This window comes from Bicyclus anynana, chromosome 9 (genome assembly GCF_947172395.1).
Source record: "Bicyclus anynana chromosome 9, ilBicAnyn1.1, whole genome shotgun sequence".
In the NCBI taxonomy this organism is placed as follows: domain Eukaryota; kingdom Metazoa; phylum Arthropoda; class Insecta; order Lepidoptera; family Nymphalidae; genus Bicyclus; species Bicyclus anynana.
The window spans coordinates 10,210,288-10,236,049 of record NC_069091.1 but is presented as its reverse complement, the minus strand read 5'-3'; the positions used below and the strand labels follow the sequence as shown (position 1 = coordinate 10,236,049).

Below are 25,762 nucleotides of genomic sequence, written 5' to 3'. Positions count from 1 at the left end.
ACGTAACTACATAGGTATGATATGACCTTACGATTTTACATTTACTAGATCCACTCGATTCAGATATTTATATTAGTAAGGAAGTATTCGTAACCAATTCGTAATGTAAAGGAAACTGCATAATTATGGCAAATTCAGCGGTACGGAAGAGAAGCTTTTACTTCATCCCCGTAGGAAAACACGAAAACTAATAATGCTATTCTTCTTTGATTATGAAACACGGCTAAAACTCACGTGATATAAGGCCGGTGTATGCCCGACTAGTTTTGAACCCATACGGGGCCCTTAGTCATGAATAACACTTAAGATAGTTTAAATTAGTTAATGTACATCCTTGTTTCTAATTTATATTTTTAAAAATACCGGCAAATGCCAATAACTCATATAGGTTAGAATAGAACCTGATTCTTATTCTGTTCCATTGACCCGAACGAAGGTAAGTATAATCATGGAGATAATGGAATGCCAATGATCTTGTAAAAAACGGGACAAAAACATTTTTTGATACAGCGATCGTTTCAAAGGATAACGTTAAATGATTGATTGGTTTTTTTTTTGTTACGGGTCATTTAAGCCATGAATAGGAATATAGCGTTTCCGAGGAATGCATAGTCATAGTAAACTAAATCTCATTCATTTCATGTTACACTGTGTAGTGAGCGAGGTATGAGTAGACGTATAATTGCTTAGTTGCATGTTCGCGACTATGACTATTCAGTATTCGCAATTGTGATTGGGAAGCTGTGGTCTCACGACGCTATTGTAGAGCGGTTGCATTGCGTGCGAGAGTTTACCTGTGGTGTTATTTGTGTTGAGTGAAAAAATCATACTAAATATTGTTGTTTAATTATTGTTTATCAGGTAAGCTTTTACATTTTCTATGATATTTTTACGTAATAAAAATTAAACTGAAAAATTCAAGTTAATTTAATTACAAAAGTAAGTGGATGTCTATCAGTTTATTTTAATATTTGATATGTACTGCATTTCTCACGCTAATGTTAAGAAAATATTGAAAGGATAGAATTTATTATCGTGAAAAACCTGCCTTTTTTGTTAAAATTGCACCATAATTAGATTTCTAATGATGCAATTTTGGTTTTTATGGTGGTCTTGAGACTCTTTTTTCACGAATCCCTAGTTTTAAATAATCCAAAATTAGACAGTCTTTACATTACATCATGTAATTTATTTGGGGACTACATAAATAATTTTTAAAATGCGTTATGGCGTCTCTTAGTTCTATACGACTGTATAACATACTCGTATATAACTAAGAGACGCAGTTTAACCCGCGTAGTTCCCGTGCCGTAGGAATACGGGGATAAAATATAGTCTATAGCACCCGGGGATAGTGTAGCTTCCCAACAGTGAAAGAATTTTTAAATCGGTTCAGTAGTTTCGGAGCTTATTCAATGCAAACAAACAAACAATCTTATCTTTATTCTTTATATTATAAGTACGTAGGTCTAGGTACTAGTTGTGCTTCGCTGAGATCGTAGATTTGAGGTACATAGAATCGTAGGTAGATTGATATTATGAAACAGCATCTCAGTAACCTTGATCGAATTGTTTGCCAACATTCTTCAATTATTATTGCATGTGGGGTATCGCTTAAATTTTTGACCTCTGATAAAGAGCTGATATTGTTTTAGTAATGAAATATACCTACTTATATGTTTACGTCTTACGTCATAACTATGATTTTAAACAAAAATATCTTAACATATAAGTGATTGCGACTTATAAGCGTATTTTTCTTCCTAATACGTATTTTTCTTCGTAAACATATTTCTCGTGGGGGAGTTCCTACATAATATATTATCAGCTGTACAAGCATTAATGTTTACCTTGTTAGTCATCCACAATATTTGTTAGAGTTTGGCTAATGAAAGTCAAGACTAAAATTGCCCGCCAAATTTAAAAAATCATTTAAACAAATTAAAAAAATTTAAATTGGCGGACGATTTCAGTCTCTACTTTCATTAGCCAAACTTTAGTCTTTACACATCATATCCACCATAGAATTATAATGTACAAGAAGGGCTGTCAAATAACGAAGTCAGGGACGAAAAATGAAATGTTCTATGTGTTTAATGTGCATGCATTAATTGTTATCGATACTCGATAATAGGTCATCCGTCACCTTGGCTTTCGTAAAGTTATTACTTATAATGTCACAAACTTTTCTAACCCGGTGGCCAAAACTGAAACGAATGAAAGAATAGAGATCGGCATTATAGTAAATCGCGACAACACTGTAATTACGAGTTTTATTGACGTTGCTTCCCATAGGGAGTATGATTTTATTGAAATTTACTTAATAATTTTATATTGAAAAATAAATAAAACGATAAATTATTCGCTTTTTATTAACTAGCTTTAAAAAAGGAGGTCATTAGTTGGACTTACTCACTTCGACAATTTCAAAAACACTTAAACATATCGTAACGGATTTTATAATTATTATTAAAATAATATTTTATAACATACTCACATCCAAAGTGACATTTTTCATTATCAATATCTACATATTATCGGTATTAATAAAATTGAAGTGTTTGTCTGTAATAGCAAAACTATTACATGCTGCGTATTATCGTGTTATTTACGTATTATGTAAATAAGACATTCTAAAACACATTCACTATACATACACCTACAATATAAAAGTCATTTTAGTTTTAATATCAATAGTTTTCTTAATTTTTTTTTCTTTCTAGGTCTATTTTCCGTATAGAAAACATTTGTTGCAATACCTAGAAGAATTGGGGATAAACAAGTATTTATAAAAACTAAAATGAAGCATTGCGCTTTGGTTTGAATTTAACCTGCAAAAATAAAAAGTGATTCATAAGAGACATTATTATCAATTTATTTAATGTTCGACTACGGATCACCAGGTCTGGGTTAAATTCTCATCTGAAAGGCATAGTTTTAACCAGCTAACATGCGTTAAAGCGGCAACGCTGTGACAACGGATGCCTGCTGTGCGTGTGCCGAACAGTGCAGCATTTATATGCTGATAATGATTGTAGATTCATAAGAATTTCTCACTCCTAGGTTGGAAATTGGTATTTCGAGTCATTTTTTGTTATCAAGTTAATCACGGCGACATAATGGCTCCGGTTATTATAACTGATAGGTAATAATAAGCTCTAAATCTTCATATTTCTGCACATAAGGCAGGCGTGAAGTTGAGGATACATCATTTTCGAATTAACATACCGACATTAATTATGTAGGTACAGTACCAGAACGCAGCTTTGCTCTTTGTGTGGTGTTATAAGAAAAACATTTTGTTTTAATATGCTGCATACTTTTGAATAAATCTTAGGAATCCAGTCTTCCCTAGATTACTTTGAGCCTTAACTGTCGAACAACTTTATTTTTCGGGAATCTGAAATAAAAGAAGACATGGTAAATTGTAGAATTAAATATTTTTCATTTTGTATTTTTATAATATCAATTCAATCATGTAAATAGGTAAGTAGTAAGAAGAGTAGTAAAGGCAGGCACTGCAATTTTATTGACGGCCTCCGTGGCGCAGTGGTATGCGCGGTGGATTTACAAAACGGAAGTCCTGAGTTCGATCCCTGGCTGGGCCAAGAGAGATTTTCTTAATTGGTCCAGGTCTGGCTGGTGGGAATCTTCGGCCGTGGCTAGTTACCACTTACCACCCTACCGACAAAGACGATTTAGCGTTCCGGAACGATGTCGTGTAGGATTTGAAAAGGTGTGTGGATTTTCATCCTCCTCCTAACAAGTTAGCCCGCTTCCATCTTAGACTGCATCATCACTTACCATCAGGTGAGATTGTAGTCAAGGGCTAACTTGTATATAATAAAAAAAAATGTGTTTCAAAACAACTGTGTTTTCTGAAGTAAAGTTACATGATTCTAAAACACAATCGAGCTTTTTTTTAAAAACACAATCGAGCTTTTTTTTAAAAAAATACAGGCTAATCTCTGAAATGGCTGGACAGATTTTAACGGAACTTACACATTTACATGATTCTAAACCTGCTATTTACCCATTTACATGATTCTAAAACACAATCGAGCTTTTTTTTAAAAAAAATACAGGCATCTCTGAAATGGCTGGACAGAGTTTAATGGAACTTACTATGAACGAGCTATTTAAAAAAAAAAGTTCGATTGTGTTTTAGAATCATGTGAATGGGTACGTAGTAAGCACTTTAGAAAACACAGTTGTTATAAATTACATAAAGGATATTGTTTATCCCAACAAAGTCATGGTTAATATAAGATTTGTGAAAAATTAACTCGATATAGGAACCCTATCGATAACTTTCACTATCGATTGTGTCAATCACATCTCTATAGATTGATTGTTTTCAACAATAGTAAAAATTCACGTATTTAATATTTTTTCTACTGGTATTCCTATGTATTTACACCATTGATTTAGTAAAATGCAATATTTTTCCTACTAACCTGTATACAAACCTTTTATAATAACTCTAAAATGTGCAGTGCACATTTCAAGTTACTTACACGTGAAAAGTAGAATTTTAGGGGTTTTCTCTTTTGATGATCTACATCCAGGCACTGCACACTATACCACTTTAGTTGTTCTACTAAATAAACATTAATACAGTTCTAACATGAAAACTGGATAAAAAATAGCTGTATTTAAATTGCGCGCACTTACTGATAAGGCCGCGTTGGCCTCGGGGTGTTTGACTGTTGTCTTATTGTCTATTCCCTCTAACATACTGTAGTCATTACGTTGTTTCTTTCGCATCACCGATCTATTAGGTACTTGTACCGAATCGTAAATCTATGATATCCACTTATACTTGGGAGGTCATGAACAAAAAAGTTTCATTTATTATTTTTTAATTTTTCACCAGTCCTTATTCCCGGACGTCACGATGCCTCAGACGAGTTCTGCGAATTCTAACGGACATTCTGTACGTGTACAAAACAATGGATGGCATTCAGCAGAGCAACGCAATGGTCACCAACCGCACAGGAAAGTTTTTGATGACGAGGAATTTGAAGGCCAAGGGATCGCAGTTAACAAAATGGATGACAGTAGCGTTAGGTTGTTACTTTTAATCAATTTGACATTTCTCCAAATGTAAAACACTTTCAGGTAAAAGTCGTTTGTTTGCAAAAGTATTTTCCATATGGAATTCTTAATTATAATTAATTACCCTATGTTCTGTTCTGTACCATTACATGATGACCGGTCGACTAATTAAGTAAAACGTAACAAACACACCAAAAAACAAACTTAATTTCGCATATATGTATAATATTGATAGGGATCGAGAATATAAAATATATAACGTTTTATATAAGCCTTTTATATAACCTGGTTTATATAAAACGTTCTAAAAATTAACCGTCTGCCGCCATTTTATTTCATTCTTCCATCGTATTCGCTTAAATTATAAAAAATAGTACATCTTTATTTAGCGAATTTGGGTTATTTATTGGATTATGGGAATTGAGTTCACTGACAAAAATGTATGAGAATCCTTTGGGTGAGAATGAGAGGTTGTCCTTTTTGGATGAGAATGAGAGGTTGTCCTTTTGTAGAGGTGTTTTAGGCAAGGAGGCGTATCCTCCACCAAAGACCGCGTTATGCACTACTTTTTTCTGTGGACAACTAAGCAGCTGAAAAATCGTACACAGTGAGTTATGATCACTTGAAGGGACGAATAAATTTGGTAGATACCCCTTTTTACATACTGGGGACGATGTTAAAGTTAAAAGAATTGCCTAGGTAGGTACACAAACTGACGTTCTTTTTTTAAATTAGGTACACCGAAATTATGGGTAGTTACCTATCTAGGCCCCTTTCCTCTTCAACAAATTCATAAGTTTGTGCTAGGAGTTTATACGACAATAGTCCTACCACGTAACCTAACCTACACTTTTCGGATTTTATAATTAATAACAACTAAAATACTATATAAATACAAAATAAAGAATACATTTGTCACAATTCGCAACATTGTATAATTATAAAGTGTTATTGATTCAACACAATAATAAAATAATGTAGGTTCTCAATTTTTCGTTTGCCTTAGCTTACTGTAAAGTATATTTGACTTTGTATGTCTTGTAATCGTTATTTTCGATAGTTAACATTATAAAACAATGAATATGATTCAGAGGATTCTGTCTGCTTAGATATCCCGATGGCACGGTACGCCTCCGCAACCCGAACATCGAGCTCATGGACCAAGACATCCTCTACCACTTGGCACTGGGCAGCGGCTCGCACGATCTCATCGAAATGTTCGGTGACGTTAAGGTAAGTTATGAATATAATACTTCAATATTTTTTCAAACATCAGCAAGATTTCTGACTTTAACCACCTAATTGTTCTTACAAAGTTTCTTATCGGTTGCTTCTCAACTGCTAACTATCTGTTTTGGGAACTGCAACAAGCAGTATCTACTATGTTGCAAAATAACTCGTGAAGAAAGACTACTTCGTACTCAGACCAATTATTGTATAGGACCTGCCTCGCTAGACGTTACTTTTCTGTCAAAGTATATGATCAACGATCTAATGCGATTATAAAAACTGTCTCTATAGAATCGATGTTAAATAGTTGTAATCGTGTTCGTCGGTTAAAGAGCTCCGTAAAAATACCTTTTTGTGTAATTGAATTGTGTAAAAAACGGGCAAAAACTTCTAGTTTAGTATAAGATATATACAAAATCTAAGCTCGTTTTCCTCAGAAAATGACAGACAATTTTGTTTGTGACTATGGGTGCTATACAGGTCCTTCTATAATTGGTCTGAGACTTCGTAGCTACATTACATAGGTGAATTAATGTGTATAGTAATATGAATTTTTAAGGTTAAGGTCACGGACTTTTATCTGATTACAGCTAATTATACTATTACTAATAAATACTTCATTAAAGCGTTACGTATTGTTATTGATCAAATACGCACAATGACGTAAGTGCATGTCGAGTTTGCTCTTTACCTTGCAAACATATGACCCCATTATCAATCAATAATTAATTACTTATAACTTCCGCTTGTAATTCCCATATCAATTTATATCCCGTGAACTGTTGGAAAAATGTTAACAATAATAAGCACTAGACAGATATAGAAGAATGGGGATGATGACTAGGTTTGAATAAATTGATTTTTATAATACATTCGGGTAAATAGGGTCAATGTTAACTAATTTATACATAAAAAGCAAAGATTGTCTGGATATTTGCAAAATAAATGAGATTATAAAATTTCAAAATATATTAAAAATCTTTATTGTAATTAGATGAAAATTCATACAGTTTTAGCTACCTTACATTAAATGTGACATTTTTTATTATATGAACTATAAATAACAAAGATATTAGTAATTTTGTTTGAACGCACATACAAATCTAATGATCATTACATTACCTACGACGTCATTAGTTCGTGCCATTTTGTATGTCAAATCTGACACTTTAAATCCCTGTAGCTCCGAAAGTAATTATCGCAGATACCCCGTTCCTTTTACAAAATTGCTTTACTATTAGCATACTCTTAATTTATATACAATTTAAAAAACTGTCATCATCCCTATTTTAATTTATTTATTGTCTTAAAAAATCGCTATCGTTGTACAGAAACTTGGTCCATGCGTTTGATAAGCTAGCTGTTATTTTAGTACCCGACACTTGGCTCGAATGATGTTTGTACTGTGTTTGGTAGCGAAGTGTCCAGTTAATGCGCACGAGTTATACAAAACAAACAATTAGGCTTGTTCCTAAAGGGATAATATCGCGACATCAGTATCAGGCTTATTCTCTAACATGAATAAGCCTGATACTTCGATCACGTAAATTACCAACTACACGAATATTATCAATTAGCTATTGTTTGTAATTCTTAAGGCACGTTATTTAGTATTCAATATTAATTTACTGCTGATTGATCAAAATTGTGACCAGTGTATATGATTGTGATTTTCGTTAACAATGAGTTTTTCGGAATACGAAAAATGCGGTTGTTGTTGATTTGATGTTAATTATATTACGTGTTTAATACTCAGAAGTTAGAGAATATCCCAGCTGGATCTTGCCTATTGACGACTATTTGTGAATATTTAATTTAAGGCTTAATTAAATTAGACACGGATGGACCTCAGAGTAAGAAAATATTTCTTAATTGACTAATTTGGATACCTTTTTGGCCTAAGCAACAGCGGCTCGGCTCTGTAGTGAGCCGTTAAAATAGGTTTAAAATTAGAGTTCAGTTTACAGTTGACCGGATTGCTTTCAGTTCGTGTGTATGGGCGGCACGCCGAAGCGCATGGAGCAGTTCGCGTACACCATCATGGCGGAGATCGGCCACAAGCTGCCGTGCGGCACCACGCTGCAGGACATCAGCCACTTCTCCTACCGCTACTCCATGTACAAAGTCGGGCCTGTTCTCTGCATCAGTGTGAGTGAATGGATTCAATATTTAGGCCGCAAGCTGCCGTGCGGCACCACGCTGCAGGACATCAGCCAATTCTCCTACCGCTACTCCATGTACAAAGTCGGGCCTGTTCTCTGCATCAGTGTGAGTGAATGAATTAAATATTTAGGCCACAAGCTGCCGTGTGGCACCACGCTGCAGGACATCAGCCACTTCTCCTACCGCTACTCCATGTACAAAGTCGGGCCTGTTCTCTGCATCAGTGTGAGTGAATGAAATCAATATTTAGGCCACAAGCTGCCGTGCGGCACCACGCTGCAGGACATCAGCCACTTCTCCTACCGCTACTCCATGTACAAAGTCGGGCCTGTTCTCTGCATTAGTGTGAGTGAATGGATTCAATATTTAGGCCACAAGCTGCCGTGTGGCACCACGCTGCAGGACATCGGCCACTTCTCCTACCGCTACTCCATGTACAAAGTCGGGCCTGTTCTTTGCATCAGTGTGAGTGAATGAAATCAATATTTAGGCCACAAGCTGCCGTGCGGCACCACGCTGCAGGACATCAGCCACTTCTCCTACCGCTACTCCATGTACAAAGTCGGGCCTGTTCTCTGCATCAGTGTGAGTGAATGGATTCAATGTTTAGGCCACAAGCTGCCGTGTGGCACCATGCTGCAGGACATCAGCCACTTCTCCTACCGCTACTCCATTTACAAAGTCGGGCCTGTTCTCTGCATCAGTGTGAGTGAATGGATTCAATGTTTAGGCCACAAGCTGCCGTGTGGCACCATGCTGCAGGACATCAGCCACTTCTCCTACCGCTACTCCATTTACAAAGTCGGGCCTGTTCTCTGCATCAGTGTGAGTGAATGAAATCAATATTTAGGCCACAAGCTGCCGTGTGGCACCACGCTGCAGGACATCAGCCACTTCTCCTACCGCTACTCCATGTACAAAGTCGGGCCTGTTCTCTGCATCAGTGTGAGTGAATGAAATCAATATTTAGGCCACAAGCTGCCGTGCGGCACCACGCTGCAGGACATCAGCCACTTCTCCTACCGCTACTCCATGTACAAAGTCGGGCCTGTTCTCTGCATTAGTGTGAGTGAATGGATTCAATATTTAGGCCACAAGCTGCCGTGTGGCACCACGCTGCAGGACATCAGCCACTTCTCCTACCGCTACTCCATGTACAAAGTCGGGCCTGTTCTCTGCATCAGTGTGAGTGAATGGATTCAATGTTTAGGCCACAAGCTGCCGTGTGTTTCACCACGCTGCAGGACATCAGCCACTTCTCCTACCGCTACTCCATGTACAAAGTCGGGCCTGTTCTCTGCATCAGTGTGAGTGAATGGATTCAATTTTTAGGCCACAAGCTGCCGTGTGGCACCACGCTGCATGGCATCAGCCACTTCTCCTACCGCAAGTCGAGCCTGTTCTCTGCATGGAATTAGGCTTTGTGTAGATGACGCCAGAGCCTCATCAACGCTGCACCGTAAGTCTGTGTAGACAGATAAAATCGGACAGTGCCGCGCCAGTACCGATTCGGCGCCGCATCGCATGTTTACCTGTCTATATCTCTGTCTGTCTAAACCTACACGCAATGCGTGCGGTACTTAGATACACGAAGTCTAAATGTTTATTTGTTTTTTTTCATTGTAATATTAATTGTTGACGGTACAAGTAATTGGGTTATTCGATAACTCAGCGTCTTTCGGGGGATAAAATTAACTGAACCTGTTTTATGCATTTCAACTTTTTAGTAATTTACAAAACATATTTACATTTTGGAAATAAACAACGTAGATTACTACCCGCGTAGCCGTCTATGAGAAATTTTGCTTTTCCCCCGATTGTAGGTAATTTTTGGTTCATGAAGTAGCCAAGGTCACGTTTGTCTCTGCACCAAACATCATCAATATTCTATTCAGCCGTAAAAAAATAATAGACAGACTTAGTTTCACTAACAATGGATTAGTTGTACGTACGTCACCATTGTATTGATTTCTCATTCCAACCGCGTTTCCGTCTGAATGCCTTTAATATAAAAACCTAAATAAAAAAGTGTAATCGTATCAGATATTGGAGATCGTGTGTGGTCTATCCTTATCGAGATATTTAGGTATAATTATATACCGATACGAGTATGCTGTATAATGATACTCGGCTTATCGTGAAAAAATCGATAGGTCGTTTTCAGAACGACCTATTGTTCTTCATACTTCATACATATTTCAGACAAACTCCATTTATCAATAAAGATAAACTCGTGTAGCGCGAACCAATGTGGATGCAAGGCGATGCTTTTCAATTGAGGTAATAAACGAGTCGTGTTCGTTAATGTATTCTGTTGTCAGAGGTGAACTGGATCACATTATGAGATATTGTACATAAATTGGATATGGCGTGTATATCAGTGTAGGTATACTGTGTACTATCCTCTCTTCATTGTACTTTGATTAACAAGATTGAGAAAGTTTGTCGGTAATACAGAGTGAACTGCAACTAGCATACGCCCGCGATTTTGATGATGATGATGATGATGAAACAAATTTTTAAAACTGTAACTCTAAAAATGAAGGACTTTCCATACAAACTTGCAATTTCACTGCCTTCTCATTTTATTTTCGCAATAAAAAGTGTCCTATAACCTTCTCCGTATTATGGTCTTAAACCGTGCCAAGTTTCATTTGAATTAATTTAGTAGTTACAGCGTGACGCCCGAATAAAAAACACGAACGGACAGACAGACAGACAAAAAGGCGAAAAAAAATATTTTTAGCATCAGTATCGGTTATATAATGCCTTAATGAAAATTAAAAAATAAAATTTTTCAAAATATCTTCAATGTACAGAATGTACAAAAATTACCGAATTCGTACATTTGGCGTATCTAGGATTATTTCCTAGGGTGGGCTTGGTCCCTGACATAAAGTATATTATTAGTATCATAATAGAAATACATATCGGTAGCCCAGAATCCTAGGGTGCGCACAGGTCCATTCTAGGGTGGGCACGAACCGGCTCAGTACCGCTTTTAAACTTCTTTACGTTTTTGGCTGGTGGGAAGCTTCGGCCGTGGCTAGTGACCACCTTACCGACAAAGACGTACCGTCAAGCGATTTAGCGTTCCGGTACGATGTCGTGTAGAAACCGAAAGTGGTGTGGCTTTTCATCTTCTTCCAAACAAGTTAGCCCGCTTCCATCTTAGACTGCATCATCACTTACCATCACGTGAGATTGTAGTCAAGGGCTAACTTGTAAAGAAACAAAACTGATCAGCAGATAGAACACAATAATATCATGATGTTATTTTTCGCTTTTTAGTTAAGTGGGTACCTTTTAGCGTTCCGAACGTAAGTAGTACAAAAACGGAACTCTTACAATATCACTCGCGCACATTTTAATGTCTGTCTGTTTTTTCCTAATGTACTGGTTAGGGTATGAAGTAGATTCCAGAGATATCAAATATTAAAAATTTCATGACCTGACTTAGTACTTACTTAACTTATATGCTAATCTTATATTTCTAGCACGGCATGGGGATACCGTCCGTGGGAATCCTGTTACACGAGGTGATAAAGCTGATGTACCACGCGAAGGTCCGCGAGCCGGTGTTCTTCAGGATCGGCACGTGCGGCGGCATCGGCTACGAAGGCGGCACCGTCATTATATCCGAAGAGGCTGTTGACGGCGCACTACGAAATGTTCTCGAGCTGGTAAGGGTGCATTGGAAGCTTTGAAGTACGTCCTACTGACGTAATTTGGTATTTTATTTATTTTTTTGCAAATGCCAACAATGACATTTGCAAATAAATAAATAAAATAAAATTTGACGGCCGCGTGGCGTAGTGGGTAGTGATTGCTTTCTGCATCCACGGCCGTGGGTTCGATTCCCACAACTGGAAAGTATTTGTGTGATGAGCATGGGTGTTTTCCAGTGTCTGTGTGTATTTATACATTATATAAGTATTTATATGTAGTATACAAATGTATATAATATCAACTATCTTAGTACCCATAACACAAGCTACTCTGTATGCTTACTTTGGGGCTAGATAGTGTGTATTGTTTATGTATATTTATTTATTTATTTATTAATGACAGCATAAAAACATTAAACATACAATAAATCAGTCACAAAATTGGACTACTGCAGCCATCTTTTACAGGCACTGCAGAGTCCGATTAAAAGCTTACAGTGTAAAATTAAATTAAACTTAAATCTAAGAAAAATGTCATCAATGTCAAAAGCAAGAATGTCAAACTAGCTGCCAGTCCACCGAAGCGGAGCGAGGCAGCGGAGCCGAGAAAAGGAGAAATATTAACCAATAGGATTGCACACAATCTCCGTTCTTCTTAAGTGGACAGGGACTTGCGAGCTAGTTTAAAAATGCATATAAAACTGGTAAGCGGAGCCGGGAAACGGAGCGGAGTTAAATAAATTAAATTTAACATTTATTTATTTAGTCTGCAACTCCGATCCGCAACCCCGCTCCGCTCCGGTGGATAGACGTAGTAAGCAACTCCGCTCCGCATTAGTCCGTTTCTCCACTACGCTCCCTCGCTCCGCTTTGGTGGACAGGCAGCCTAAGAAAGGGATTGAAATTGAAAAAAAGAAACATGGTTAAACTAAATTAAATTAAATGCTAAGCAGATTTAAAAAATAAATATGATAGCATTGGTATAAAGAAAATACTGACCGAGGTGAACCCCATAATTTCACAAGAGACAGAAAAAAACAAAAACAAGCAAAAGTTTGGTATTAAGATTTGGATATTAAGGTTATTGAAGGGTTAATGTCGAATACATTAACTCTTCAGTAATATTAATATCATTCATATTTTTATACCTACATAGGTTGACATCTACGTACTTCAGTGGTTACCCTATGCAGCTTCGGATCACGACGTCCTACGTTCAAGATACTGAGCATTACGATTTTCGGAAACCTTACCAACTCTATTTAAAGATAGTACCTATTAATAGTATAAACCGGCATAAACATACAGTAATTGTAGGAGCTACAATTAGGTAATTTACTTTAAGTATCAAGAAAATCGCCTAAAAACTCAAGTTAAAGTTCTCTCAATTCATCTTGTGAGTTGTTGACTTTACCTACTTGAGTTCGATGCATCTCTTTGTCGTATGCACAGAGCGTGCTGTTAGCGGAATATTCAAGTGCATTGTTGCAACTTTTAAGTGTCGCCGCGCAATCAAAAGCTGGAACAGTCGGTAGATTTAATGCTAAAGTTAATGAAGTACATTCGTTTAATATTTTGTTGCAGTTATAAAATATCAAACTTTAGAATAAAGGCAAAGTTTAAGTTAAAATTTCTTAACATTTTGAATTTGTTTGTTAATTTTGAATGATACAAAAAATATTATATGACACCTACCACTTGACATTCAATGAAATTAGTGCAATACAGGCTTGCAGACTTGCAGTTTTAACTGTACTGTAGGTACAGTCGTACTGATCAGTCAAAACTTCTGCGTGTAGGCAAAACTCAGTACTTTGCAGTTTCTTAATGATATTAATTGAAATATTGATTAGATACAACCACAGATATAAGAAGTAACTAGATTTATAAAGTGCCAACTGTTTGTATTGAAACCAGCGTACCCGGGGGCGTGGCCTTACAAACACATTTATAGTGTAATAATACTTATCACACTGATAAACTCTTCACTTAATTGGCTGTTTAATATTTAGTGAAAAAAGAAATATATTTCCCTTATTTTAGAGTTGAAAATTATTTATTACTGTTGTCTCAGACCAAATGAAAATTCTTGAATGAAAATTCATGAATGAAATCTGTAGTACCGCTACTCGTCACTAGTTGTCTCTATATATAAGCTTTATTGCCTTATAAATAAGATTTAAAATGATCCTAACTTTGTTTTATTAATGTTGTCTAGGGATGTGAAATAACGATAGTCTTAAACATCGATAGTCTCGTTACTCGCAGTAAATAAAACGAACGTCAGTTGTTTAAAAAAAGTTTGAATTTTATAAAACTAAGAAAAACAACATAGGTCAATCAAAAATTTAAAATATATGAAGAAACACACACAAGAAAGTAAAAAACCAGCATTTTTTTTAATTTACCACTCTGAAAAAACATTAATTCAACTGAAACTTTGCACGATACGAGTTTACACAACAAAGAAGTTCAAATACAAGTCCATAACTTGTGTACTTGAAAAATTAAGTAAGAAACCTAAACAAATAGGGAATAACCCTATTTCACCCGTTCTATTTTTCTATTCGCAACATGAAGAATCTATAACCTTCTTCGTACTATTTGCTTAAATTGTGCTAAGTTTCATTTGATTTTATTAAGTAGTTTCGGAGTGATACATTTGGATGTTAAACAATATTTCACAATGTTAAACAATGTTTCACAAATTTCTCAGGACAATTTGACTAACAAATGAAAGTGATATAAAAACAAATAATAAAAAATAAAACACGAGATAGTACAGCGTCGTCGTATCTTTCACATGACTATTCTTTTGTATACTGTACAATATTTGCCAATACAAAATAGACCAAACTGCAAGTATTGTTATGCCTATCTGACAACTTTAGATATCATCAGAAAAACACCACAATGTCACATTATTGCAATGTCTAAATTCGTTCGTTTAAGTTTTGAGAAACACATGACTCTAAGTATTTCGTAAACTTAATTCCTAAATATTTCACTCTTTTCTGCAAAGAAGTAAAAATAGTTCCTAAATATATAAAAAACACGATAGTATATATTTTTTTAATTCGTCGGTTTTTGCAGAAAATAACTCAATTTTTTCCTATTTAACTATAATGAGTTTCATGATGAATGTTACCAGTAGATTATTTTCCAACCCGTTAGTAGTCAATAGGTCAATTAGTCATTTTATTTGTATCCTAAAAGACACGAATACGACTTTCAGAAAAAAATAATCTTTTTGTTTGGCACTGCCGTGACTATTAAATATCTTCTGTTTCCACTTTACATTAACGTGTCTGACTGCGTAAAATGTTTGGAACAAATTACAATGCGGTTTTGCATAAAACAAATTTTGCTTCCTAGTCGCCTCGATTAATTTTTTTCCTCTCCGGATTCCTAAAAAAATTTTTCGTAAATTTCATCATTATCGTGTCATCATAATATAATAGTAGTAGATATAAAATATCGATATATTATTAGCGACATCCCTAAATGAATAGCCAAATGACATATGGCAGCTGCTTAAATTCAAAACTAACATAAATCAAAATTACACTTTTTTCAGGAGAACTAAAACAAGAAAAATAAAAACTATTTTTTGGTCTATTTTTCCTCTTATTTTATATAAAGCATAATATAGTGTATATACATTGGAATCATATTTTTAAAATGTTTTGCAGTTTTCTGATAAACTGAATGCTCGAGGAGATATTAAAAGCATAAAATATGCTGCTTTATTATTGAAACCTTTCGAATATTAATCAATAAAATAATCGTCTACTTATTGATTTGAGACAATAAAATAATCGTATTAATCTTGTTTCACCATCTCAAATCAATAAACATTCCCCTTCGCCGCTTGTGTTTCTTTATTTATTTATTTTATACTGCGGTGGTGTACACGTACACGTAATTTAATTTTTACTGATTCAACGCTTACATTTCTGTCTTTCTTTTATTAATTCACAGCTCTGTCATAATAGTGGAAACGTGGTGGTATTTAGAAGGAAAACGGCCACGAGGTAGATCTCCAATCCAATGGTCGGATTTTTTCATAGAAACAAGTGTTTATCGAAAGATGACTCGCCAAGGTGGTACCGATTGTCAGTCATGAGGGACCGACAGAGAAATTCAATTAACGGACCTAAAGGCAAAACGAACACTCTGTCTCTTGAGTTTATTTTGACCTTAAAATTGTTTGAAAGAAAATGTTCGTTTAGGTACATTTTATATGCCTAACAACCAGTTTTTAAATAATATAAAAAGGTCATTTAAAAATTCCCATGATGAGCCTTTATTTAAAGCTGGAGCATTCCTAAATATTTAATTAAAAATTAACACAGATTATTTTGTGATTAATGTTCGACTGACAACGCGCAACTCAGAATATAGCAGTTTAGATTATATTTCGCACGTTAACAATGACAATTCAAAATTCAAATGGTTACAATTTCTTGTTGTTAATTTTATGCAAAATCAATGGGTGTTTTCGTTAAATATAAAATAACAAGGATTATTAATATTAATAATTAATACATTTAATTCGGATAAGAAGAATTATTGCAATAAAATCATTTTTGTATATTTTTGATTTATGATAGTTTTGTTGTTGTTGTTGACGCAGTAAATGTATGCCCACTGGTGTCAACAGAATCTTCGAGAAAATCGAACTTGTATTAAAATAAAGTAAACTTTAGTACTATTCACGTAAAGTTCATTTTAGTTTGTGACTTTGAGTAAAATTATTTTTTCATATTTTAATGAAAATATAATAAAATACGTCTTAACGTTAGTACGAAACACCATAATTTGATACATGTTTGTGGCGGCTATCATTTTGGTATTCCAAAACGGCACAATACAGCATTTTTCTAATCGTTTTTAATTATTTTCAATTACCGAATTTGACAACCGCAGGACGTAACGTGTCGGTCAACGAAACAAGACTGCTAGTACATGCGCGGATAGGCTTGCGAAGCTCCGCACACCCGGGTGTAAGCGGGCCACGCCCCTATGCTACTTCTATTGCTAAAAGCGTTAGCTTTTAACGATCTCTGTTCTGTGGATACAACTGTACAGTTAAAACTGAAGGTCTGTAGCCCGCATGAGCTTTCATTCCTTTATTAACACATTTTAACGATAGTCAATGTATATATATATCATCATGGTTAGGCTTAATTTAAATATGTGTTTTGTAGAACAATAAATAAATAAATAATTAGGTATAACTTTATGTGTGCCTACATAAAAATACATGTGTCTGTGATTTCGAATTATCTGTATTTTCTCATGTTCTTTCACACTTTATTTATAAAATACTCGTAGGTAGTTACCTAATAATATTATTTTATTGGTTTGCATTTTCTTGAGCAAGTCGTTACAAAAATAGGTACTAAAACTCAAATTCTTTTATTCTGACCTCTTAAAATACTCCTTATTTAATTGTAATTTAAATTATTTTGTAGACGGTACTTGGTAAGAATATCCAGCGTCCGGCGAAGTTGGACAAGAGGCTAGTGCGAGAGCTGAAGGCGCTCTCTGATCCCGAAGATCCCTACGACACTGTCACGGGCAAGACCATGTGCACTTACGACTTCTATGAAGGTACATATTTAGCAAATATCCTATTAGAATCTCTGTGCCACAGCTCGTACGTGGACGTACGAGAATTACCGTATTGTTGTGCCGAATTAACCATAGAAGCTGAAAAAGCTGAAGTTTAGGGCGGCAAAATTGCGGTGATAGCAGTATCGAACAATACCTACCTACCCACCACATCTTATTAGTAGTACAGTATAAACAAGCTTTTCTTGGCGTAAAAATATACCTGCCCAAGAATTGTATAAATAATAATAATTAATCTAGTAACTAGATTATTGCCTAAAAACGAATTAACGTGTATATAATTGTAGAGGTAATTTAGGGCGGCAAACATTTTATAGATTTGGGGCGGCAATTGTGTAAATCCAGCACTGCCTATTATTGCCATTACCTACATAATAGAAATTCAACAAAAATCAAGTAGCAAGATCGAATAGAAACAAGTGCTATCAACGTTTGTCTTTGGTCTTTGAATTTCAATCTAAACTTTCAGGTCAAGGACGTCTCGACGGTGCTTTCTGTGACTTCACCGAAAACGACAAAATGGAGTACTTGGAGAGCATTCACAAGGCTGGCGTCGTCAACATCGAGATGGAGTCGCTCGCGTTTGCGGCTCTCACCCACCACGCCGGCATTAAGGCCGCTGTCATATGTGTCACGCTGCTAGATAGGCTTAAGGGAGACCAGGTATAGATTTGTATCTATCCAGAAAGAAAGAAAATAGGGATGATGACAGTTTTTTTTAAATTGTATATAAATTAAGAGTATGCTAATAGTAAAGCAATTTTTTTAAAGTAACAGGATATCTGCGATCATTACTTTTGGAGTTACAGGGATTTAAAGAGTCAGATTTGCGGTGCTGTCGCGGATCCCTGAAAAACGCTCCATACAAAATGGCACGAACTAATGACGTCGTAGGCACTCAGTGATCGTTAATTTGTATGGGCGTTCAAACAAAATCACTAATATCTTTGTTATTTGTGCGTTTATGTTTATAGTTCATTTATTGAAAAATGTCACATTTAATGTAAGGAAGCTAAAACTGTATGAATTTTTATCTAATTACGATAAAAAATTTGATAGATTTTGAAATTTTATAATCTTATTTATTTTGCAAATATCCAAACATTCTTTGCTTTTTTTGTATAAATTAGTTAACATTGAACTTATTCACCCGAATGTATCATAAAAATCAATTTATTCAAACCTAGTCATCATCCCCATTATTTTTATTCGGCCAGTTAAATTTAAAGCTAAACTAAAAATTAAAAAAAATGGCAGAGGTTTGATGACCTCTGCCTTTTTTTTTTAATTTTTAGTTATATAAATATTAATGTAGTCTTATTTCTTGTAGGTTTTGGCACCCAAAGAAGTTCTGGATGAGTGGCAGCAGCGTCCAACGAAACTTGTTTGCCGGTATATTAAAAAGTGAGTATAAGAAAATATTATCTGTAAATATCCTTTATTACGATAACGATAATCGTTAAATAGTTGTGTGCCGTGGTTTATTACTTTCAGATCTCGTTGCGTATAGGGATAAAAAGTAGTATATTATCTAAATAGGTATAAAAAAAGATCACTTATCACAAAATCTCGAAAACTTACTAACTGTAAACTATCTATAAATCTACTAACTACCTAGTAGTTTATAGTTAGTTGTCCGCTAAGTACGGATTTTGTGACAGGGCAGGATTAAGAAGGACTAAGAGCGGACAAAGTCGCGGACGTTCAGTAGTATAAAATAAAATAATTCTTGCACTCAAAGCTTTCTTCTACAAAACAAATAAAATATTACAAAAATAGTATTAATGTACACTGGTAATTTAATCCGTAATGTTTAACAAAAAAGCGATCTTTAAATAGAAAAATTTGAAAAATCCGAAAAAAAATCTAAGTCACCCTAGGGAAATTCTTGGAAAACTATTCAAATTAGTTTTAGATAATTAGGTGGTGTATTGCGTTTTATCCATTAATTACGGGACACCCTGTATATATATTTGGATATTGTTCTCAGGTACTTGCAAATGAAAGGACGACTGTCGTTGGAAGGACACGGGTCAATCGCCGTGAAAAGTCCAAGGCGATTCAAACTAGTGCAGCAAGAATCCGAAACCTATGATTAATGAGTAAGGCAACTTGAGAATGTGCAATCAAAAATTGTAGCAAACAGCAAACCTTAAAAGGTGAATCGTCACAGATTAAAAAAAGGTATTGTTCAAACGTAGGCACGTTTTTATTTATTTATTTTATTCTTTATTTTTTTTTGTTAATTATAAGACTTTATTACTATTCTACTAATGTAAAAAAAAGAAAATAATAATAAAAATTTGCTTTAATTAAATTTTGACTGGGGCCGCTGATCGTGAGTTTCTCTATTTTTGTGATTTATCAATAATAGAATATCGTACGAGTATTTTATTATTTACTAGCGGATGCCCGTGAATTTGTCCATCTGAAATTTAGTTTTCAAGAATCAACCGGTAACCATGAATTTTTCCGATATAAAAAGTATCCAATATGTTGCTCAATAATTTCTTCTAAATGAAATTTAATTTACAAAACCATAAAACTTGATTCTTCAGAAACTAAAGTTTGTATGATATTAAAAAATATGTTTGGTTCAGATAATTTATCTAAAATATTTTTTAATTTTCATGCTTTTTTGTTTTGTTTGTTTTGTTTAATTAAATACGTAGGAAGCTTTAGGAGTACAATCAAACTGTATGCAACTGTTTCCTGTGTTTCCAAAATGTGTCTACGTTTGCATTTCTATATCTTGAAAAAAATTGGAATGGAAATACTTTTGTTATTAATTCACCTTACTACCTATTTTACTTTTTTTACCAAGATTTCATTCTTGGTACATGTTGCAGCTGGAAAAATATTTTGTTCTCTGGTTAAGTACTGTGACCTGTAAAAATCCATGCTATGAAGCTAGATTATATTCGATATTCTATATATTTTGGCACGACGATTGTTGTGTTACTGCCTATTTAACTACATATTTTGTATTTATTGTTAAATTTTTATAATCGGTAAGTTTACCTTTGATATGGTGATATTATTCATTTCATGTAATTTTTTTTAATATAAATTTTATGCTCGCTTCGGTGAAATATCGATAATTATTACATATCCAATAATTACTTAAATTACTTAGATGATGGTATTATATTATATCAATAGGATTGAGTTTCGAGTATTGGCATCATGTACTCGTATGTATCTACATAGTTTTTTTGAACGGTTTTCTTCATCACATTTTCTTTAATACTTGAGTTTATTTAAAAAAGTTAAAACTCTAAAATAAAGATTGATTTTTTTTTATATTTTTGTATTTAACCTACTTTAAAAAATACCAAGTGAAAGATTTTAAATTTTTTTGGAGACTTGGATGTATTATGGTTTAACAACCTTGCAAACGCGTTGTTAAATTGTTTACAGAGATATAGGTGGACATCGAAATCCGTTTAATGGCTTAAAATTATTTATTCCTTCTAAATTAAGTTATTTCACGTTAATTATTAGCTCTTTTAACACTGTTCTAACATATTTATCTACAAATAAAATAAAATTACATAATTTATTGCTTAACTATAGAAACTTTAATACTGTATTATGTATAACACATATGTAACCATTTTAACTCAAAAAAACATTTTTTATAGTTATCTCGTACATATCAAGAGATATTTTTGTAATACTACCTACAAATTATACTAGCACTTAATTACATACACGATCTTTAGAGTGTTTCAAACGAATAAAGCGAATATTTTGTTAATAACCAATTTAAAAGGCCCACTGTCTATATTGCTAATATATTGCATTCCATAATTCTTGTTATCAGAATATTAATAATAATAGTGAAAGGTTGCTAATGCGCGCGACTTTCAAATATGATTCTGTAGGATTTTATCAAGGTAAAAAAAAAGGTTTGATAATATCCATTATCTACGACTACGCATATGTACTCGTATTTAACACGCTTATATTAGTTTCACTTGAAACTATGTATGTAAGAAAATCAAATCTTAGAATCTTAATTTGACCCACTTCCCGGTCTTCAATTAGGATGAAATTTTGCACACGCTCTGAGTTTTGATGACAATACATGACTAGCTAAGAAACGTCATCCAAATACAAATCCAATATGACGGCCTCCCCAAGATGGCGGACTTGCTGTTTGAAATCCACCCCCATGATGTGGATATCAAAAGGGTTTGATGTCAGGAATTTAAATATCACGTGTCTCAATCGGTGAAGGAAAACATCGTGAGGAAACCTGCATACCAGAGAATTATCTTGATTCTCTGCGTGTGTGAAGTCTGCCAATCCGCATTGGGCCAGCTCGAGTCTCCTCTCAGAATAAGATGGGTTAGGCCAATAGTCCACATTGGCCTAACCCATCTCATTCTGAGAGGAGACTCGAGCTCAGCAGTGAGCCGAATATGGGTTGATGACGACGATGCTTAAACATATTAAATATTCAAAGTAAGTAAGCAGTTTTATTTTGCTTTAGTGCTCTTTTATAACTGCTTATTAGTTACGTATTATAAGTTGTAGTGGCGGATTACCTAATAACAAACCTTTCGCAGCCTATTATAGTAGGTGCGAGTATTGCTCTCTACATTTGTGCTTACTAATTTCAAAATTCATCCCTTTAGAAAGTTATATTAATAATTATTCTTGTCTTAAAAATCTTGTTAATAGAAAAATGGCGTTTGCATTTGCAATGAGACTAGGATCTCATAAGGACAGTGACACACTGACTACCTTTTCGTTGGTGACTTAAATTATTTAGTATCTTTGTATCTACATCTGAAAAATCATTTACATTTTATGAACTGCCTAATATTATGAAAGGTTTACAATTTGAATAAATTTCTTCTTTGAATTCTTTTTATAAAGACGAATTATTATATATCGACTATCTTTCTATGATAAAAATTATCTACATAATAAATATTTTACTATTACCACATTTGCTTATGTACTTAGCTGGAAATATATCACTCCTTCTGACTATGACAATGAACATCGAAGTTGAAGATACCGATTGACAAGTTGGTTGTCTGATAGATTTAATGTGCTTCCACGAGTGAATAGTAGATAAATGTTGTTGTAAGTTTGTGCACCAGTGTGGTTGGAAGTTTAGGATGTAGTAGAGGAGTCCATGATGCTTAAAGAGAATTACTTCGAGCGTCACGGGGATCTATAAGATTTGGCAGACGATGGGAAGGTGGTTACATATAGGTGTAACCTACTATTATATAATATAAAATATTTTCGCTTTCATAAGCGTCTGCAGATTTTAAAGACAACTTTGGTTACCTAAAATGAAAGAATGACCGCTCTCGTGGCTCAAGAATAAAAAGACAACGATTATATTGTGCAAATTTGTAACCCTTAGAGAAGGGTACCGTTACCGTCAAGATAAGGGTACCTAAGGGTTGCCGTTGTCGTAACGTAGCCCTGAGGTTACGTTCAAATCATCATATTTTAGAAATGCAGACTTTTTTATTAACTAGCAACTTTATCTTAATCTGGTTAAACATGCTGGTTGAGAATTTGTGAAGAGTTTTTTTTGCCTTAAGTGTACCCACCATTATTATAATAAGTCCCCCTACTTACCGGGGAACGAACTACGCGCGAGGGCATGTTTATCTGTCGCGCTCGAGTAAATCCCAAAATCACTTCATCGGCTCCGCTACTAATGCTGATCTGTATGGACAGTTTTTTGTTGTCAAAGTAGCTCTAGAGTTTCACTGTTTAATTATAGTAAATGTTGAAACTAAGCCTATAAATAGCCCTGCTTACAGTGGAATACGTTTGCTCAAATGTACTTACTTGCACATTGAATCTCCACTCATAAGTTGGTACTTGAAATATTAATTTGACAGTACCTACTTATATGTGTGAATCTGCTGAGGGAGATAGCTGGCTGCAGGGTTGTTTAATATTGCTTCACAAATATTATGATGTTTGAATAATTGAATATTTATAATGTTATACCGTAAGTACAAGTTAAGGGATGGATTAATTAAATTGTATCTTAATATTAACTGTCTAGGTAATATTTGCGAGTTAAGATTACAAAGTATTTAAGTCATGACGACTTTGTGACCTATACTTATGGCACCAATATTAAATAGTATAAATTATTATTAACTTTAGGTTTAAGCGACTTCTAATAAAATAAAATGTTAAATGCTTGGTAGAGAATGTAGTTAAAATGTAATGGTTAAAATTGCACTATTCGATTGGTTTGACCTATTTTTTGTGTCAATATAAAGTATGAGGTATGAAAATAAAATGTTAACTATTATATTCAATTTTGAGCATGTTAGTTATTGAAGTTGAATCTACGTATGCCAAAACTATGTACAAATCAGAGCAAACGTTTTTTGTATGAAATGTTTAGCCAACCGTTATTAGACAAATTTTGAGGTAGGTACCTAACAAGTGTATTAATGTAACTATAATAATCAATTGCCCGATTGGTAAAACTTTTGCGCCTACGATTTTTATGTTAACACTAACTAGGTACCTCCTTAAAATTCGTATCTTATATATTTCTTCCTTTTATTTTAATGAGAGCGACTCCATTTTTAAGTGGATTTATTATTTATATTAACATACTGTTTGTCGGTCTGATTTTAATGCATATTGATTGATACTTCTTACCGGTTCGGTGAGTGAATCTACTTCAAGAGACTCGGCAATTTTTAATTTCCAAAAACTGTTATACATTTAGTTAACTTCAGTTTAAATATAAAATGCTTTTGTTGAAGGCAACCATCTTGAATTTGGCTGTAAGTCAACGTCAACGACATATCCCATTTAATGAAAGGTAAAAAATTGTCAGCCAATGCTCCTAAGCGTTATATTTACCGTTTTCTATATGTTCTGTGACTGCTATTATAAGTAAGGCAGGCGACTATAGTAGTAGTTCGAACCGTGGTGTCTTTGGATGATGCAGCTGGTTTCAACTGTCCAAGTATGAGGCATATCTTTTTTAAATATTATATTATGAGAAATCATATCTCCTGCCACCAGTCATTTAGCTTCCCGGCAACCCTTTGAAAAACACAATTAAAGAACTTAAAGGGTCTTTCGGCGAAGTGTTGCCACGAGATAAAAAATATTGTCCGGCGACTAGGGACATTATTCCTCATGATGTTCCATAGAAAAAAGAAATAAATCACGTTTTATACTTATGGATAACTAGCAGACGCCCGCGACTCAGTACGCGAGAAATTCCGTGTGTCATTAACTCACGGGAACCATGTATTTTTTTCGGGATAAAAAGTATGTTCCTATAAGCTGACAGTAAACTTACAGCCTATATAACATTAGGAATCAGACATACTAAATCTAACACTATCATAAGCTCTCGTTCCTTAAGGTTATATGTACACTGTGTATAATATTTTTCTATTGATTTCTTAAGAAATGTATCTTCAGTCATTGCATTTGTAAAACATTTTGTTTTCATAACGAAATTGGCGAAACTGGAAACTGTATGTTTTTATACAATTGTCTGTTACATATTATAATGTATCTATATTACATATTGGGCATATGTGACAGAGATTAGCCACTGGGTCCGCTTGCATGTGTTATATATTGAATAAAAAAGTTCGTTTCCTCTGAGCCCCTTTTTTATTTCTGCACCTACACACACTTGTTTTTAATAGGTATTTGGACTTTGTATTTATTAACCTACCTACATCTCGTTTGACAAGTAAGTATGTAATAAAATTGTCCAGATTGAATGTTTATAGTGCCTATTTGGTTTATCAATCGTATTTTAAAGTCACTTAGTGAATTCAAAGGTAGCTATGAGTATATACCTACTATGTGTATTTCCTTCGCTAAAAAAAATCTTTTTATTTCTATTTTTATGTTTTTATAGCATATACAAGTTAAAGATTTTTTAGTGATTTAACTAAGAGTTGAAGTAATAAAAAATAAGTACGTTTTATTTACATATTTAATCGTAAAATATATTTATATACAATTTCATT

General features: G+C 34.2%; 1 protein-coding gene across 1 annotated transcript; it reads left to right on the top strand.

Annotated features, from left to right (window-relative positions):
• Positions 1 to 638: 638 nt before the first annotated feature.
• On the top strand, positions 639 to 25,388 carry LOC112051321 (uridine phosphorylase 1). Its single transcript, XM_052883470.1, has 9 exons — positions 639 to 861; positions 4,877 to 5,070; positions 6,168 to 6,291; positions 8,275 to 8,436; positions 11,949 to 12,134; positions 17,597 to 17,735; positions 18,226 to 18,419; positions 19,087 to 19,160; positions 19,747 to 25,388. Exons 2-9 carry the CDS (start codon positions 4,898 to 4,900, stop codon positions 19,853 to 19,855), a joined length of 1,161 nt encoding a protein of 386 aa, XP_052739430.1. The 5' UTR covers positions 639 to 861; positions 4,877 to 4,897; the 3' UTR covers positions 19,856 to 25,388.
• The last annotated feature ends 374 nt before the right edge of the window (positions 25,389 to 25,762 follow it).

Coding starts and splice junctions, on each gene's coding strand:
- LOC112051321 (XM_052883470.1), top strand. CDS start 4,898: ATGCCTCAGACGAGTTCTGCGAATTCTAACGGACATTCTGTACGTGTA. Junction 8,437..11,948: donor GGCCTGTTCTCTGCATCAGT/GTGAGTGAATGG, acceptor TTATATTTCTAG/CACGGCATGGGGATACCGTC. Junction 19,161..19,746: donor GTTTGCCGGTATATTAAAAA/GTGAGTATAAGA, acceptor TATTGTTCTCAG/GTACTTGCAAATGAAAGGAC.